This window comes from Prosopis cineraria, unplaced genomic scaffold, assembly GCF_029017545.1.
Source record: "Prosopis cineraria cultivar Desert tree isolate PC_DT_omini unplaced genomic scaffold, ASM2901754v1 PC13, whole genome shotgun sequence".
Taxonomy (NCBI): domain Eukaryota; kingdom Viridiplantae; phylum Streptophyta; class Magnoliopsida; order Fabales; family Fabaceae; genus Prosopis; species Prosopis cineraria.
Window position 1 is genome coordinate 33,906,793 of NW_026555344.1, and position 17,144 is coordinate 33,923,936.

The 17,144-nt window shown below is 29.1% G+C and overlaps 2 protein-coding genes across 3 annotated transcripts; one reads left to right on the plus strand and one right to left on the minus strand.

Annotated features, from left to right (window-relative positions):
- The first annotated feature begins 8,390 nt into the window (after positions 1–8,390).
- On the plus strand, positions 8,391–10,216 carry LOC129291846 (uncharacterized). Of its 2 annotated transcripts, XM_054929397.1 has the most exons (3): positions 8,391–8,511; positions 8,647–8,757; positions 9,466–10,216. In XM_054929397.1, the coding sequence occupies exons 2-3, from the start codon at positions 8,696–8,698 to the stop codon at positions 9,980–9,982; spliced, it is 579 nt and encodes a 192-aa protein (XP_054785372.1). In that variant the 5' UTR covers positions 8,391–8,511; positions 8,647–8,695; the 3' UTR covers positions 9,983–10,216. The 2 variants fall into 2 exon arrangements, with proteins under 2 accessions (XP_054785372.1, XP_054785373.1); XM_054929398.1 differs by lacking the exon at positions 8,391–8,511 and having other exon boundaries at positions 8,563–8,757.
- Positions 10,217–14,343: 4,127 nt separating this feature from the next.
- Positions 14,344–15,482, minus strand: LOC129290162 (EPIDERMAL PATTERNING FACTOR-like protein 9). Its single transcript, XM_054926868.1, has 3 exons — positions 15,329–15,482; positions 14,724–14,797; positions 14,344–14,557 (listed from the first exon to the last, which is right to left on the minus strand). The coding sequence occupies exons 1-3, from the start codon at positions 15,399–15,401 to the stop codon at positions 14,408–14,410; spliced, it is 297 nt and encodes a 98-aa protein (XP_054782843.1). The 5' UTR covers positions 15,402–15,482; the 3' UTR covers positions 14,344–14,407.
- Positions 15,483–17,144: the final 1,662 nt, after the last annotated feature.

Below are 17,144 nucleotides of genomic sequence, written 5' to 3' on the forward strand. Positions count from 1 at the left end.
AAGAAAAGGCTTGAAATGCGAGAAAAGTTAAAGGAATTGCCATTGTCTATTAAAAGCATGCAATAGCCTTTCTTTTCTTTTCTCTGCTTTCACTTTCTTTCCCTTTCAACCCATTAACAAAGGAAACTTTTTTTTTTTTTGTTCTTCTTTTTATTTTTGAGATTTTAAATGTATGATTATTTTAGCCTCAGTAGTTTTTTCTTTTGGCCAAAGCTTCAGAGGTTTGAATTTAATCAATAATTCAACATAAAGTTCTGCTTTTAATTTTATATTTTAGTCAATTTCAATTTTATTCTTGCAAGTTCAAATTTTATGGCCCAGTTTTTTTTTTTGTTTAAGTAATAAACCATTTTGTAAACACTTCAAACGCTATTGTTTTCTTATTTTTTAAAGGGAAAATTGGAGAGAAAAGAACAAAATAAGTGAAAAAAATTAGGAGAAAGAACCAATACTTGAGCTTCTAGATCTGCATTGATCATTTACTCCATCAATTTCAACATCATCAATTCTAAGTAGTCTATATTTATTTTTTCTCCATAGTTATTCTGTAAGTGCTTTAGCCTAGTGACATTTTCCTATGCATTATGTTTCTTAATCTTTGTCTTAATACATATTAAAAAAAATCTGCATTGATGATTCTTGAAGCTTGTTAAATTGAACAAAGCTATAGGGGTTAACAATACAAACAATAAACCCAAGTCTGATATCAACAATAAATCAATATTAACAAAGAGATCAACAACATTAATCTACCCTTAACTAAAGGGAGATAAGAACTAACCCACATGGAGTGAGGTGAGGTTACACAATATACCTCCCTACCTCAATACACCATACTCAATCCTATATATAAAGGATCAAATTAGGTAATTAGCAAATTAACTACCTTGACCAAATTAACCTTCCAACAAAACTCATTTCAAATCTGCAATGCATCTTTAAGGATTTTCCATAATTCCTCTAAATTTTTTCACTCATCTGGTCCTTATCCCAATTTTTCCTTTTTTTAAAAAGGACTTTTGTAGATATAATCCATGTTATAGGACTAAACTAAATAAATAGCTTAACATTTATTATATTTTGTATTATGATAGGTTTATTATATTTGTTAATAATATATTGTTGTATATCAATGATAAACCCCTTGTAAATTTTTAAATTTTCAAAGGTAAACCCTTTGTATACAAATAATAAATGGTTTATATATCAATGTAAAATGATCACATTTTCAAATTTTTAAAAATTTGGTTCATATTTTCGAGGCATAAATTCTTTTTTTTGGCTTGAGGGCCAATTTATCCTTAAAACTATGGAGATGAAATTTAATATTTTACTTAATTAAGAATGTTAGGTCGCTCTAATTTAATCCAAACACCATTGGATATAATTGAGTTTTTGAGTGAAATAAATATGTTTTTTTTCTTTTTTTTTTCTTTTACTTTGGTCTCCAGGTTTTTTGACCCAGAGAGAGAGAGAGTAGTTATTGCACTGGGGGATGCATCTCTTGGCCCAAAGAATGTGTGCTCAAAGAGGTAGTTATTGGGCAAAGATTTGACAATTATCCAATTTGGGTCATTTTGTTAAGGAGACACAGTTTGGGCCCTGGTTACAAAGGTTGACTTGACTATGAAGGAGGTCAAGTTTGTTAACTTTCGTAGTTTTTTATTCTCGCACTGATTCTGTGTTTATCTTATTAGTTATCACAATTAGACCGTAGCTCATGCTTTAAATAAAGGTCAAGTGGATCGTATTATTTAAAACTCATAAATAGTGCAATTATTTATACAAGAAAAAATGATAGAAAAATCCCTCAAAAACATGCAAATAAAAATGAAATTTCATAAAATGTGATAATTTTTCTTAAGCTCTTTGGAACCTTTTTTCATATTAATATCATTCCTAATTTAAAATAAAAAAGAAATTCACAGTGATTACTTTGATTTGAGTAATAACTGTTTTTCTTTTAACAATGATTAAAATATAATAAGTAATTACAAATTCTCCTTTGCAAAATTTTTAATTATTGAAATCGAAGTGTAATAAATATTATTAATGACTATTTTAGTTTACATAAAGACTATTCTTCTCCCAGCAATGACTAAAACAGAATAACAAATAACAAGTTTCGCTTTGCCTTCTTCTCTTTTTATTTTATATTGAAAGCATTATAGTTATTTCACAAAAGACATTAATATCAAAAAGGCCTCAAAAAATTTAAAAGAAATTATCTTGTTCGGTTTTTGGTTATACCAGGGCCAAATCAGACCATGGGTTGTCTAATTCAATCCTTTTCATAAAAAGAATTAGACTTCAAGTTAGACCGAAGTCCTATCAAGTTAGTTCTTTGTACAACCTTATTTCATATGGAGTTGAGCTTGAAAAATATGTAAAAATTCTTTACTTTTTTGCCATATAAAAAATTCCTTTTCCAATCTTAAACTCAAACAATCAAATCATAATTAGTAAAGTGTTGAATTATTGAAAGAATAATCAAACAATCAAATATTTTACTTATAAATGATTATAACAACTGGACATTTACTGATCTTTTAAAACATACTTTAAAATATTTGTAATATCTTTTATTTTTGTTTTCACTTTAAATGTAAAATCTGTACTTTAAATTTTATTGAATATTTCATAATTAAGTTAAATTTCTAAAAAATAAAAAACAAAAACAAAATACAGGCTTTTGGGTCGAGTCCCAAGCCTTGATATTTCAAGTTGGGTTTTTAAAAGAGTTAAATGACATATTTATCTTAAAATTTTTTGTTAAGAGTACCTAGCATCCTAAACTTTTTTTTGAGTATTTTTGTCCCACCGTTAAATATAAAAAATGTTGACCGTTAAACTAAAGTTTTACTAGGGTTAAATGGCATATTTACATTGGAATTTTTTTTAGGGACATTGGGTATCTTGAACTTTTATTTGAAACTCATTTTAGTCGAATTTTTTTGAAATAGAGTAATTTTATCCTCCTTTCTTCTTCATCGTCCTCTTCTTCTTCTTTCTCTTTCTCTTCCACCAATAAGCTTTTGCACTACCATGAATAGGAGTCCAAATGCGAAGCTAGGAAAAATAGGTGTTCAAGATTCACGAGCCTATCAAGAAGTCTTGCATCTGGCTCTGTACTTTTGCCCCTAGAAAGGGCTACTCAAGCCCAAGATGTGCTGCTCTATCCATCAAAGACAAATCTACCATTCTTAACCTCCCTTAAATTGCCATCATCCTCTCTCGACCTACCACATGCTCCCTACATAACATCCAAGCCACTACTTTTATCATCACCGGCATGATCAAGTTTGATGTTGTAAAGCCCATAAAAGCATTGAAGTTTGCGGAGTCGTCATAGTTGAGTGATATAGTAGAATTTTTGAATATAGGAATTCAGGTGGTCAATTTCATATGAATTGACTCAACGGATAGTTAATTATTTCTAAGTATAGGTATGGATTCAAATGATTTGGAATTACTTGTTGTTGTTTGTAACATCCTAATTTTTATATAATAAAGAAATTGTGGAATTTAGGTTTTGAAAAAAAAAGATAATAATAGAAATTTATATTATTTGAGGTTATTTAGAAATAATATTATGGTTAGGTATTTAATTATGAATTTAAAAATTTAAATTTAAAATCACATAAGCAATATTTAGTTAAGATATAATACATAAATAATTTTTTTTATGTGTGTGTTAAAAAAAAGAGAAAGTAGAAGGAATAAAAAAAAAGGATGGAAGGTTGTTGTTTCTAAGTCCCACATTGGTTAGATGAGGGAAGAGAAGAGGTGCCTTCATGTATAAAAAGGAGGGGGTGTGTGCATTATGAAGCATGAGAGGCTAAGATGCAATTTAGAGGAAATTGCAACTTTTGGCCCAAAGGTTTAAATAATTAAATTCAAATCTATAGTTTTTTTTAATATAATTTTGGGACCACAATCCCATTTTTATATTATTTTTCTCTCTTCCTCTCACGTTGCTCGGTGTTTTTCTCGCAAGGGAGGATTATTTTCTTTTTTTTCAGGTATGTTCTAACTTTCCTGTTTAGATTAGCATTTAAAAATTTATTTTATTACAAAATTAATTTTATAGTTATTTTCTAAATAATATTAGCTTTCTAGTGATATGATTATTTTGTAGGATAGAGTAAATATTTTGATTAGAATTTTTTTATAGGATAGTTAATCTGATGATATGATGGATTAAAAATATAGGTTAAAACTCTTAGGGATATAATAAATATTATAGAATATTTTCTTGAGGTTGAAACTCATGTTTAAGAATTTTTGAGTTAAAATCTAGATCTATATAGTTGAATTTATGTGAAATCTGAGATGTAGGGATAAACCTATGATTATTAAATATTTATTTAAGTATGAATAGGTATTTTTGAGGTTATAGAAAGGTGATTTGAGGCTTCAGGATAATTTTAAAATTTAATTTATTTTTGGACAAATTTTTAGAATATAGAAGGATGAAATTGTGATACTAGAAGTGATTTGAGGATAAAAAAATAGTTTATTAGGGTACGAGAATTTTAGAAAAGAATTTGGGAAGTTAAATGAGGCATAAATCTTAAATTAGTGTTAATATGGATTATAGATCTAAGACTTTCTAACTATTTAAATTAGAGTTATTTATTTTAATGTAAAATTAATATATAGTATTGTGAAATAATTATGTAGATTATATTGACAAAGATAGTGGTGAAAAAGGAGTTGTGAAAGGGAACTTGTTATTCAAGACACAAGGTAACCATTATTAATGTGTTGTGATGGGTGTATTTGTGAATAGTTATGTGTTGTTTTGTTGTTTGGAAAAATTATGAATTATTGAAAATAAATACTGTATATACTTGTTTGAAATTATTGCCAAGTGGGTTAAAAATTTATTTTTGTTTATCATGATGAGATATTATTGTTCGGATATATTCCTGTTTGGATATTTGAATGATGCATGACTTGTCAGGGTATTTTAATGTATGGTGTTAATGGAAATTTCTGTTCGGTTAATTATTACCACGTGGTAAGCCCTCATTGGACCCAATGAGTGGCGTGTCGCTTGGTCCAACTCACCTTTGGCCGGGTGATTTGGCGTCCGAGCATGGCGAAAGGAGGATATAAGGTGCAGTCATGCAAATTAAATACTTGTTCGGTTTGTTTGAAAGTATTGTTCGGTTAAATGTTTTGTGTACCCACTTAGCAATCGCATGATTAGTTACATCCGCATGCATCATTACATATTAATTTTTGGTTACTGGGACTTTTAAGTCTCATTCCCCGTGGTTAATATTTTTACAGGAGAGAGTCCGGCCGAGAAAGCACCAGAGGTGTAACTGTAGTGTATGAGACACCATCTTTTACGTTGCCTCTTATTTTAGATTATACAATGTATCTTGTGCCAACTTAGGACATATCTTCTTTGTGAAGCATGTAAACTCTAATCCTTTTTATTAAAAGTATTTATATGACCAAGAGGATTATGTCTGTCCCTCTTGATTTATGATTTGATTTGAATAACATGCTATGAGGATTATGTCTGTCCCTCATGGTTCTAATTACGTTTTTGAGATATTTTAAGACATGTGGTATATTGTCTTGGATGTATCATGGTAGAAATTTTTCTACCATGATAAGGGTTCAATGAAAAAAAAAAGTAAAAAAAAAAGATTTGTTGAATTAATAACTTGCAAAAAAATCGGTCTGTAAATTTGAGAATGTTACATTGTTCTTGCTTGCTGGTCATGGACTTGTTCTTGATATCTAAATGGATTTTTTTCAATTTTTTTTTGAAAATGCCGCGTGGCTACACGTGGCAGTTGAATTCAAAGTAACGAACAATATTGACGACAGGGTAAAATTGCTCTCCTTTTGAAACTTTTAGGAAAAATAAACTCTAAACAAAAATTCATGATACTTAGCACCATGGCAAATATGTCATTTAACCCTGATCAAACTTCAATTTAATGATCAATGTTTTTGATATTTAATGGTAGGGTAAACATGCTTTCTTTTTGAAAAGTTCGAGGCACAAATACTTCAACAAAAGTTTTGTGTGTTAGGGGCCTTTGAAAAAAAAGTTTTAAAGTAAATATATCATTTAGCCCTTTTAAAAATTACAAATTTAAGGAAAACAAAGGTTTATAGTTTTGACCATTCTAATAAGTCTAGGGCTTGGTCTATAAGGGCCAAGCCGACCCATTTCCCTACTCTACCGCAAACCTAGTTCCTAGAATTTCTACACTTCTCATTACAATTAGATCATGACTTGTGCTTTACATAAAATACCGAATGAGCCTGTGCTGTTTAAAATTTATCAATAATATGTTTTTTTTATAAATTTTATATGATGTATAAACACACATGGATAGTATTAGTAATATCTTGCACACACACAGAGGTTTGAGAAGTATAGTTTTTGTTTTTTCCTTTGGTAATATCAAGTAATGTATGAGACTTGAGAGCCAATTAGCTGTTACTAATTCAATTGTAAAAAATAGTACATCAATTATACAAGTTTAATTTAGATTTAAAAAAAATGAGCAAGTAAATTATTTTTTTAATTTCTAAGGATAAAGATAAAAAAAATCTATTGAAAATGTTTTGATATGTTTAGTTATGACCTTTACTTTTATGATCCATATTAAAAAGTACTTATAACTTTAAAACTTGTATTTGAAAAGTTAGAATAGTGAAGGAAGTAGATTAGGGTAAAAAAGCTACCTAATTCGAGGAGAGATAAGGAGAAAAAAATGGGAATGAGCATGATCATGAGATGACGACTCATTCACAGCTACATTCTTGAGTTACAAGTACATCAATATGTGAATGAAGATGATGCAATATACTCCAAAAACACCAAGTTATATAGTGGTGAAAACAAAATCCAAGAAAAGAATTAAAAAAAAATAAAGGTATGATTTTGAGGAAATCCTAAGCTTACAAAGAAAACTTGTAATTTATGCCTAGTTGATATCTGTTTCTAGTGATTTTTTTAAATCAAATATATCAATATTTATTTTGTTAAATCTAACAATATATCATATACTTTAAATATATTATTTATATATAGTACGCCATTTAAAATTATATTATTCAAAATCAACATTAGATATATAGGAATAATAAAATTTTTAATCCCTTAAATTTACTTTAGTTATCAATTCAGTCCCTTAAATTATTATAATCTACTAATATGGATAACAAAAATATTAATGACATTTAGATTAATGAAAAAATAATTATTTAGGTAGAAAATAGAAAAGGCTAAAAAATTTTAAAAATAAAAGAACAAAACATATCGTAAAGTGACTAGGTTGATAAAAGTTAAATTGATTTGGGGGCACTTTTTTTTTTTTATTTAGCTACATATACATTTCAAGTCATCAAAATACTTTACACATTAGATTAATTTAAAAGTTAATTTGTATTTTAATTTTTAAAACTTAAAGGACTAACATTATAATTTAAAAAAGGGAGAATTTCAATAAAGACCCTAGGACCATCCTTATTTAAATTCCAAGCCTCTAACTTTTTGAAATTTCACTACATTTTAGAGGTACCGATTTGATATTAAATTTTTTAAGAAATGACCAAACTGCCCCTCACTTAAATTAATATGAAAATTGTCTTACTTCACTTATTCATTATTATACTTCACTTTTTTATTTACTTATAAAATATTGTTAATTGTCTTCCTTCACCTGTTCATTTTTTTGAAATGAAATCAAGTGAAAGTTTGATAATGAACAAATAAAGTAGGATAATAAACAACAGTCCATAAATAAATGAATAATATATAGTATAAGAACTAGCAAGTTTTTTTAAGATGATTTAAACACATAAAATAAAAACAAGTTAATTAAGGCAATTAACAACATTAAATAAATTAACAAGTGAAGTAGGATAATGACAAAATAAAATAAAAAAGTTTTGATATTAATTTAAATGAGAGGCAATTTTATCATTTTTCATAAAAATTTAATTAATATCAAATCAGCACCTTTGAATTGCAGTGAATTCTCAAAAATTTAAGGGTTCTGATTTTAAATTAGTTTGATCTAAAAGTCTTTATTGAAATTCTTCCTTTAAAAAAAATATAAAGAATTAAATTAATAAAATTAAATTTAGACAAACTCAACAGAAAATTTCATTATCCCATTAATAAATATGTATGTATAACTCATAAAAGTCGAATTGTTTGCATAATCGTAAACATTGCGGCTTCTAATTTGAGAATTGTGCGCAGAGCCCATCTAGATTAGATTAATTCAGTCACATATTGTTATAAACTTGATGAGAAATTCTAGCTCGAAAATACGTACCTCTGATACATTGGGCCACTAATTGCATGACACGTAGCCACCACGCCTCATTACTTCCTCATTCCCCAAGAACACTTCCCAGGTGTTAATTAACTTCAAGACCCTGCATGCATGAACGTGGACCCCCTTAATCTCTCTCTCCTTGTGTAGCATCAAAGATCGGTTTCGTTAAGATCTTTCTTTCTTTTCGGTGTGAGATTCTTTAAAGTTGATTTAATTTAACTACTTGATCTTCTTTCTTCGTACGAGTTTTAATAATAATTTTGTTCACTTTTTCACTAATTTTTCTTGAATTGTTGTCTTTCAATTTTTTTGCCCGATACAGAGACTAAACATAACATCGAATTTGATTGGTTTTGTATTCGACGCCAATAATGGCGGCAGAAGTGAAGAAGAACTCCGATCACGATTCTCAATTCAAGACCGCTCCTCTACGGTGCGCTGTTCTTTTTCCTATTTGATTTTTGTTTCTAAGCAATACCTAGCAAGTTCTAGAAGATTCGCAATCTATGTTAGTATCTGATGGGAAATTATAGAGGGATTACTTGATAGTCTTCAGCTCCGTACTGCCGTGAATCAAGATTGTCTTGAAGTCGTATGAAATATTGCTTGTCTGAAATCACGTTCGTTTCGGTGCATCTTTCGCAATCTTTGAATTAAATGTGGTGTTTCTGAATAGAACAATGCAATGTTCTGATGTCCAAATCAATGTTTAGCTTAGATCTTGGAAGCTCAATTTCAGGGTCACTGATTTGGAAACTTAAGTACTTGAATTGATTAGCTGATGTTGAATCTATTATGTATAATGATGCATGCAAATTAACCCTTTCTCTGTTTCCTTGGGTTTTTAACTCTTTAATATGGGGTACTGTTCGTGTTTTTCATGGGTGTAACTGGTTTCCATGTTTTAAAATGCTCAGTGATGTAAGGTTTATCCGTAGAATTTGGTGGAGGTGTAGTGTGAGATTTAACTGAATTTTGCAGTGTACCAAAAAAAAAAAAATGAATTGTCAGGCTATTTAGTTCGAGACACTACTCTTCTATGTATTGGGTATACAATAAACTGGAACTGGTATAGTAGGCTCAAATTGCTTTGACTTCACAGGTTCAGTTCATGTTCTTTGATTTCTGTTGTGATCTTCAGGGCTACTAAAACGAAAAATCAACGTAATCAAGGAGGAGATGAATTATTGAAGGCAGTACTGACGAAGAGGACTAAAAAGGCGAGTATGATGGAAAGCACAACTTCATCAACTACTATTGAATCTAATAAGAAGACCTGCGTTTCTACTCAGAATCTGCAGACTCCAAAAAGAGGGAAATTATTTAAGGCTCCAACAAAGAAGATGATTGATGAGAAGGCAAATATAAATGAAAGTGAAAGCAAAAACAAATCACGGGAAGAGTCTAAGAAAATGTGCACTTGTTCTCCAACCACCCATGAAGGTTCATTTAGGTGTCATCTCCACCGCAATATTGGTGCAGATCACAATAATTCAATCACTGAAAAGAAGAGCACTCTGAGTTGCCATTCCATTCGAACTCACCACATAGCAGAATTCAAGCCTCAGCTGTCCAGGTTTGGTAGAGCCGCTTCTGCTGAACTAGTAATAACAACTCAAGATAGCTTGAGCCAACCATCAGTAGTTAGCTCCTCTTGATAAATTGAGCTTACTTGCAGATTCTATAGTTTCTTGGTCTTAAGGGAGAAAGAGATCTTAGTTTCTCCTAGCTTTATAGGTTCTACATTCAATTTCTTGGTATCTGTATTAGATAGTCTTGTCTGAATTGATGGACCTGGTGAAAATATCCCATGGCTAGGCTAAATCTTTCCTTGAAATTAAAACCCTTGCTTTTTAGAGAGGTTAAGGAAAAACTATCTAACAAAAGATGGTTCCAACGATCTTTCTTAATTTCTTTCTTTCTGTCCTTTTCTTTTCATTTATTTTTTTGTTTTGGGGTCCATAGGTTATAGTTCATCTCAGTAGGCACATTCAGACTTTAAACCTTATGGAATATATGAAATTTATAGGTGCATAAATTAATTTAACCCTCTTTTAAAAAGCTTAGATGGTCAAAATTAGTAGAGAAGCAGTTCAATTATTGTTGTATCTTGGTGTCTGGATTCTTCTGCAGACAAATATATTTTTGTACAACTAAGCACGCGGTATCTTAGAATGTTTGGTGAATGGGCAAGACAAGAAGATAATGAATGCCCCACTACCTTATTTAATAATATAAATGAATGCTCTGGGTATCAAACTTTCAAGAAAGTTATCAACCATTTGGAATTTTGCTTGTCTAATTTATTATGACCCTATCCCACAGCCCTCCTAAGAATATACTGATGTTTATTAAGAAATAAAAGCTGAAACCATAGGTGGGTGATTTTTGTGTGAGAAATCCTTTAAAAGTTGAGGGAAATTAAAAGAAACGAAGAGGATAATAAGCACAAAAATGCCTGAGAATGTGATTAATTAAGTGAGGAGAGTCTCTTGAGGTCAGGAGGAAGAAAGAACCATATTGTAAAACTGGAAGTAGCCTGGAAACATATGAGAAAATTTGAAACATCCTGTAATACAAGAACATATTTCTTTTTCCTTATATATAACTCATTACACGATGAAAAGTAATTTTTTAAACTTAACATTATAGAAATATCCTTGTTGTCCACTAATTTCCTTACAAGGAGGAGGGACAACTGAGGAAAAGCTAGAGGAAAAAGATATTTTTTTATCCTTGTTTTCCTCTAATTTCCCTGTAGAGAGTAAGAAAACTAAAGAAAAAACCGTGTTAGGGAAGCAAATTGTCTTTTCTTTTTCTATTCTTTTAATAATTTTCTCTCATTATTATTTTCCTTCTGTTTTTTTGAATAAAAATTGAAAATCATTCATAAACCGAAAAAAGAATCATTACAAGGAAACAAAAGAAACAACCACAATAGTGTAATCAATCATCATTCTTTAGCAAAGTTGTGGGCATGATTAACGACATTTCTAGAAAGAAAATTAATAGAAATAGACCAATTTCTGAGGAGAAAATTACAAGTTTGAATGACTTCATGGAAGGGGTGATCTTCAAACAGATGGTTAAGGAAAGAAAGATTGTGATTAAATTCTACGTCTTTCTAGTGCTTCAAGTTGTTAATAACATTTTAACCTATTGCTAATCTCAGATTCACTACTACTTCAATAGTTTACTATGAAAATTGAAAAGTTTGGACACATGCTGCTCTTCAAATCAATCACTAAAAAGGGAATTGTGGATGTGATCCAAGATGGAAAAGTGAACTGATCCTCTAGTACTGTTCTTGGAATGGAACAATAGAAATATTTTTTCTTGGTTTGAATTGTTCAAATTTTACTTTTTCTTCTTTTAATTTAAAATAATTGTCACTCATTCACTGGAGATCGAGAACAGCGACAAACAGTGTTGGTTGACACCAACAGTGAAATGAGAAAAGGGGGTGGAAGAAGACGAGAGTTCATGAAAGATTGGAGAAAAGATCAAGATAAATGTGGAAGATACTACGCCTCACATGTATACAAAAGATAGCAAGTGATTTACCAATAACAGGAAAAGAATAGATACACATATGAGATGGCTAATTTTCTTTTGTCTAAATTAAATAATTGAGGTTTTTAGTTTTTACACAAATCAAATACTACTTATCACCTTTCATTCAATTATAAAGCATTGTTAACTATCTTTTTCACGTCAAGAAAACGGTTCACATAATTCAAAACTACTTACTTATTTTATATTTATTCTTATTTAATAGGTTAATTTAGTCACAAAAATGGAAAAAATACGAAAATTTCATTAATTTCAAATATTTATGAAGGACATTTCTAAAATAATGTCGTTAATTACTCCTAGAAAAATGACAAAATGTCTTATATTATTTTTAAACATATCTCTCAAAATTCAAAAAACACCAAATAATTTTGAGCAGAGGAGTCCTTTTAATATCCAAACTCAAACAAGATACTAAATTAAGATATGTTTCAATAATCTGGTAGAAATAACCAAAAGAGAAGTATTACAATCAGAATCACAACCGTGTTGATTAAATAAGTCATATTACACAAAAATAATTAATGGCTTAATTAAATTAATGAAATGAAGAGAATATATATGATAAGGGCAGTCAAAGTGGAAGCATAATGTGGGAGTAGAGTCCAAATACAAAGAAACAGAAGAAGATTGACACTAATGAATGAACATATGGGACCTCACTGCTCTATTCATAAAATTGTTTTGCCATTATCTGCAAATACATATTACTCCTCCATGTGATCTCTTGTCACTTTTTGCCTAATTTTTTGGGACCACTCTTCCCTAAACTCTACATACTTCTATTTTTGCTGATTACATTATTAAACTAGCTAGCTAGTGGGGTCATCTACATTTCACTCAATTTCTTTTTTTTTAATATGTTATTTTTCCCCTCTGAAAAAAACAAGATAGTATATATGCATTTTTATATGTAATTCACCTCAATTATTAATTTGAAAGAACATATGTTTAAATAAGTGAAAGATTTTTTTATTTTTTATTTTTGGCTACATTACATCGATGGCTTGAACTTCGTGAGGGTTTTACTCAAATGAAAGATATTTAAATCAACAAAAGAAATTTAGTGTGTGTATATTTTAATTTTGATTTTAAGAGAAGTCTGAGTATATTTTAAAAGCAAAAATAATAATTGAATAATTACTCTAAATTACTTACTTATTTCTATTATTTTGTTAAAAACTACTTCAAACTTTGTCATATCAAGTGGTTAATAGCAACATCACCTCTTTTATTTAGAAGAGGTCATATGTTTGAATCCACTGATTATATGTTCATGTACATGCATGCCTGTGTGAATGGATGTGTCTCCCTTTCTTATAGAAAATAATTAAATTAAGGTTAAAATTTAAAACAAAAGGTGGAATATTAATATAAATATGCAATATAAAACCAAAACAAATGGACACGGTTATTTTATTATTCTTTTATTAGTATTGATTTTTTTTTTACAATTTAAATTAATTATTTCAAAGCAACAATGATAACATTTATTATGACATCGTTTTTAACATGCGCATATAAAATTGATAAAAGAAACAAATCCATTAGTAATTGAAAGAGTGTTTTGGGACAGTTTTTATATATATATATATATATATATATTAGTGATATAATTAATAAAAATATAAATATTTGCAAATCTCATATAGATATCTTTAGCTATTTGGAAACTCTCATATAAGTTGTGATTGTAAATTATACATAGATTCTTTATACTTAAGTTAGTATTATTGGATCAATCGAGTATTATGATTGAGGCTTAATTATTGGAAGTTTATCTCTTAAAAAGATTTCTTTTATCGATAAGATTAGAACCCTCAACTTTACTTAAGAGGAATTAAGTGTACTCTACTCTACCCATCCAACCAAGTTTAATTTTGTATTTATTTCGTGTTGCTTTAAGACTATTATTTTTTAAATCACAAATAATAATTCCTTTCAACTCTAATGGGTTAAAACAAAAATTCTGATTTCCTTTGTCACTATTCACTAAGGATCTTTTACAATTAATTGATGAAATGATGTGAGTGAAGAAGACATGGAAAAGAACGTGCCAAAAAATATTAAAAATTTCATTACATGCATAATAAGCCAATTGAGAAATGTCAATTTCTCAGATATTTCTAACCACACTTTGTCACTTATATACTTCTACTTTCACATCTCACAAATTAACAACATCCATATATTATGGCGGAAAAAACCCAAAAAAAAAAAGAACACTTATCACTAAACACAAGTTCTTTGAACAATAATAAAACTTACACCAACCAAAATCACACCAAAAATGCAAAAGGATTGCAGCTTATATAATTAATTATCTCTCAACCATCCAATCACACAATCTGCCACACATGGCAGGAAAGATTATTAGGACTCAAAACTGCTAAACCAAATAATAAATAGTCTCTATCAAATTATAGAAAGATTTTTTTTTTTAAAAAAAAAAAAGAAAACAAAATACGATAGTCCCCTAAAGTTACAAAGCACACACATATGATGATGATCTATCTATGACAAATACATCTGTAATGGTATGGGCTATTGAGAGGATCATTGCCTTCAACAGGGACTTGTTCAGCTATGCACTTATGTTTACACCCTCTGCATTCATTGTAAGTACAAGTTGGTGCTGTGGATCCTATCATCTTCCTTCCCTGAAAATCACAATTCACAATAACATTTATATCTCTGTTAGTTTCTTCCTTAATTTTAATTAATGTCCTTCAAACCATAACCCTAATTAGCTTCTGGACTCAAACACAGAACCATATATATATATAGATTATACTGATCATGGTGTTTGTTGTGTGGTATATATACCTCCAAACTTATTTGTTGTTGCTGTTTCTGGGTTTGATCTGAGGATTGAGATAACCATCCTTCGGTTTCTATTCCTGCAACAATTACAGTTATAAAGATTCAGATGCATGAACAATTCATTCTTCAGAAAATTGTAGCTGTAACACATATGAGAGGGACCCAGAAAAGTGAGTGTGTGTTCAACAAAAGCTCTGATATATATATATATATATATATCTCGAAGCTTATCAATGATGCAAAACTGAAACTGTATATATTCAGCTACAGACATAAGAAGAAGAAGAAGAAGAATAAGTTCTTCTGCTCACTTGGCAATGAAACGGGATATATACTTCAGGAAAGTTAGTGTGTTAATTAAAGGATATCTAGAAGCTTAGCAATGGTGAAGAACTGAAACCATATTCAGTTGCAGACATATGAAGGAGAAGAAGAAGAAGTTGTTCTGGGAAACTTGGGACTGAAGTGAAACTCAGGAAAGTTAGTTTTTTAATAAGGGACATGTAGAAGCTTCGAATTAATGGTGAAAAACTGACAGCAGATTCAGTGACAGACGTCAGAAGAAGAAGAAGGAGAAAGAAAGAAAGAGAGAGGTGAGCAGATATGACCTTGTAGGAGCTGAGCTGAAAAGAGGAAGGTAATGAAGAGCAGAGAGAGAGGTTTATTGGTGTTGGTGGCCATCCTTGCCTGCCTTTAGTTCTGAAATGACCATTCATGGAAATGAGCAGATATATATTTCAGTGAATACTGAATAATGTCGAAGTTTGTAGAAAGATATAGGAAGAGAGAGAAAGACAAAGAGAGAGGGAGAGATTTTTGTTTTTGTTTTTGTTTTTGTTTTTGTTTTTTTTTTCCTTTCCTTTTCTTTGTTTTTTTTTTAATGGCTATTAATGAGCATGAGAGAAATACACTGCGAACTTCTGCTGTGAGACACAGAAGCATTATCTGGAGACCTGGCCAGCAAATCTTTCAATCAAGATTCTTTTGTAATTAGGCTAATAGTTCAATGTATAATATATTTTTTAGGAAAGAAAAAAAAAGTTGAAGACAATGTTGGTGTATAATATTGTGTTAAATATCTGTGTATTGGGAGAATGACTAAAAAATACCCTTAAAAATGTGAAAATAACAAATAAGTATTATGAGATGTGATAATTATCGTGTAGTCCTTAAAAAATTGTTTGATGTTTTATTTTTTTGTGAAATGATATATTTTTCCTCAATTTAAAATGGCAGAAATGAACTTGTTAATTTTTATTTATTTTAGTCAATAGCCGCTGGTAAAAAAAAAAGTCAATAGCCAACATTAAGTAGTCATCACTGATTTTTTTAGTTGAACTTGACTGATCATAAAAAATTGCAAGCAGGCAATTGTTATTTACTATAGAGCTATAGTCATTTCTTTAAATAAAGTAATTATTTCTCAATTATAAGTAGTAATCTATTTTAAGTAGCTGCACTTGATTGATAAACAAAAATGGTAGAAAAAGAATTTGTCATTTTATATTTCGTTTTAGTCAATAATCCAAATAAATTAAAGCATCAATCGCTGTTTTTTTTTTTTGGTTAGACTTGACTGATAAAATTGTCTATAAAGAGACACCTGTCATTTGCTATTTGGTTGTAAAGTGATCATTTCTCAGCAATAACTAGTAACTGATATTTAGTAGTTACATTTGACTCATAAACAAAAGTGATAAAAAGGAACCTATTATTTTTTATTTCATTTTAATCAATAATATAAATAAAGTAATCACTTAATTTTTTTTAGTTAGACTTGACTATAAAAATTTTGCAGAGAGGAACTTGGTATTTAGTATTTATTTGTAGCTATTTAAAGTAGTTATTTCTCAATCCTAACTAATAATTGATTTTTAATAGTTTTACACTTGACTTATAAACAAAAATGGCAAAAAGAAACTCATAATTTTCTATTCCGTTTTAGTCAATAGTTCAAATAAAATTATTATTTCTCATAACATTAATACACAACACAAGCATTTACAAAAATTGAAATAGTCATTATAAATATGATAAATTGCTATCAACATTTTACATTAACAATGTTCAAAATATTCTTTCAAAAAGAAGAAGAAGAACAATGTCCAAAATAAAGTAGTCATTTTTCATATTTTCAATTCTATATTCTACATCCAAGTCACAACCCCTTCTTCTCCTATGTCTAAGCCTTCTTTTTGAAAAGTAACTGCAAAACATCTTCCAATTTCAAGAAATTTTTTTTTCATTTTTTTAATTTTTAAAATTATTTTTTATTATTTTTAATTAATTAATGATCTAAGTCAATTTTCATTAACGGTAAATGATAAATGACATCATTTTTAAAAGTTAAAAGAGAATATTATATAACAAATAAGTTTAAAATTTTAGATATTTTTGAATCTATAGTTTAGATGTTAGACTGTC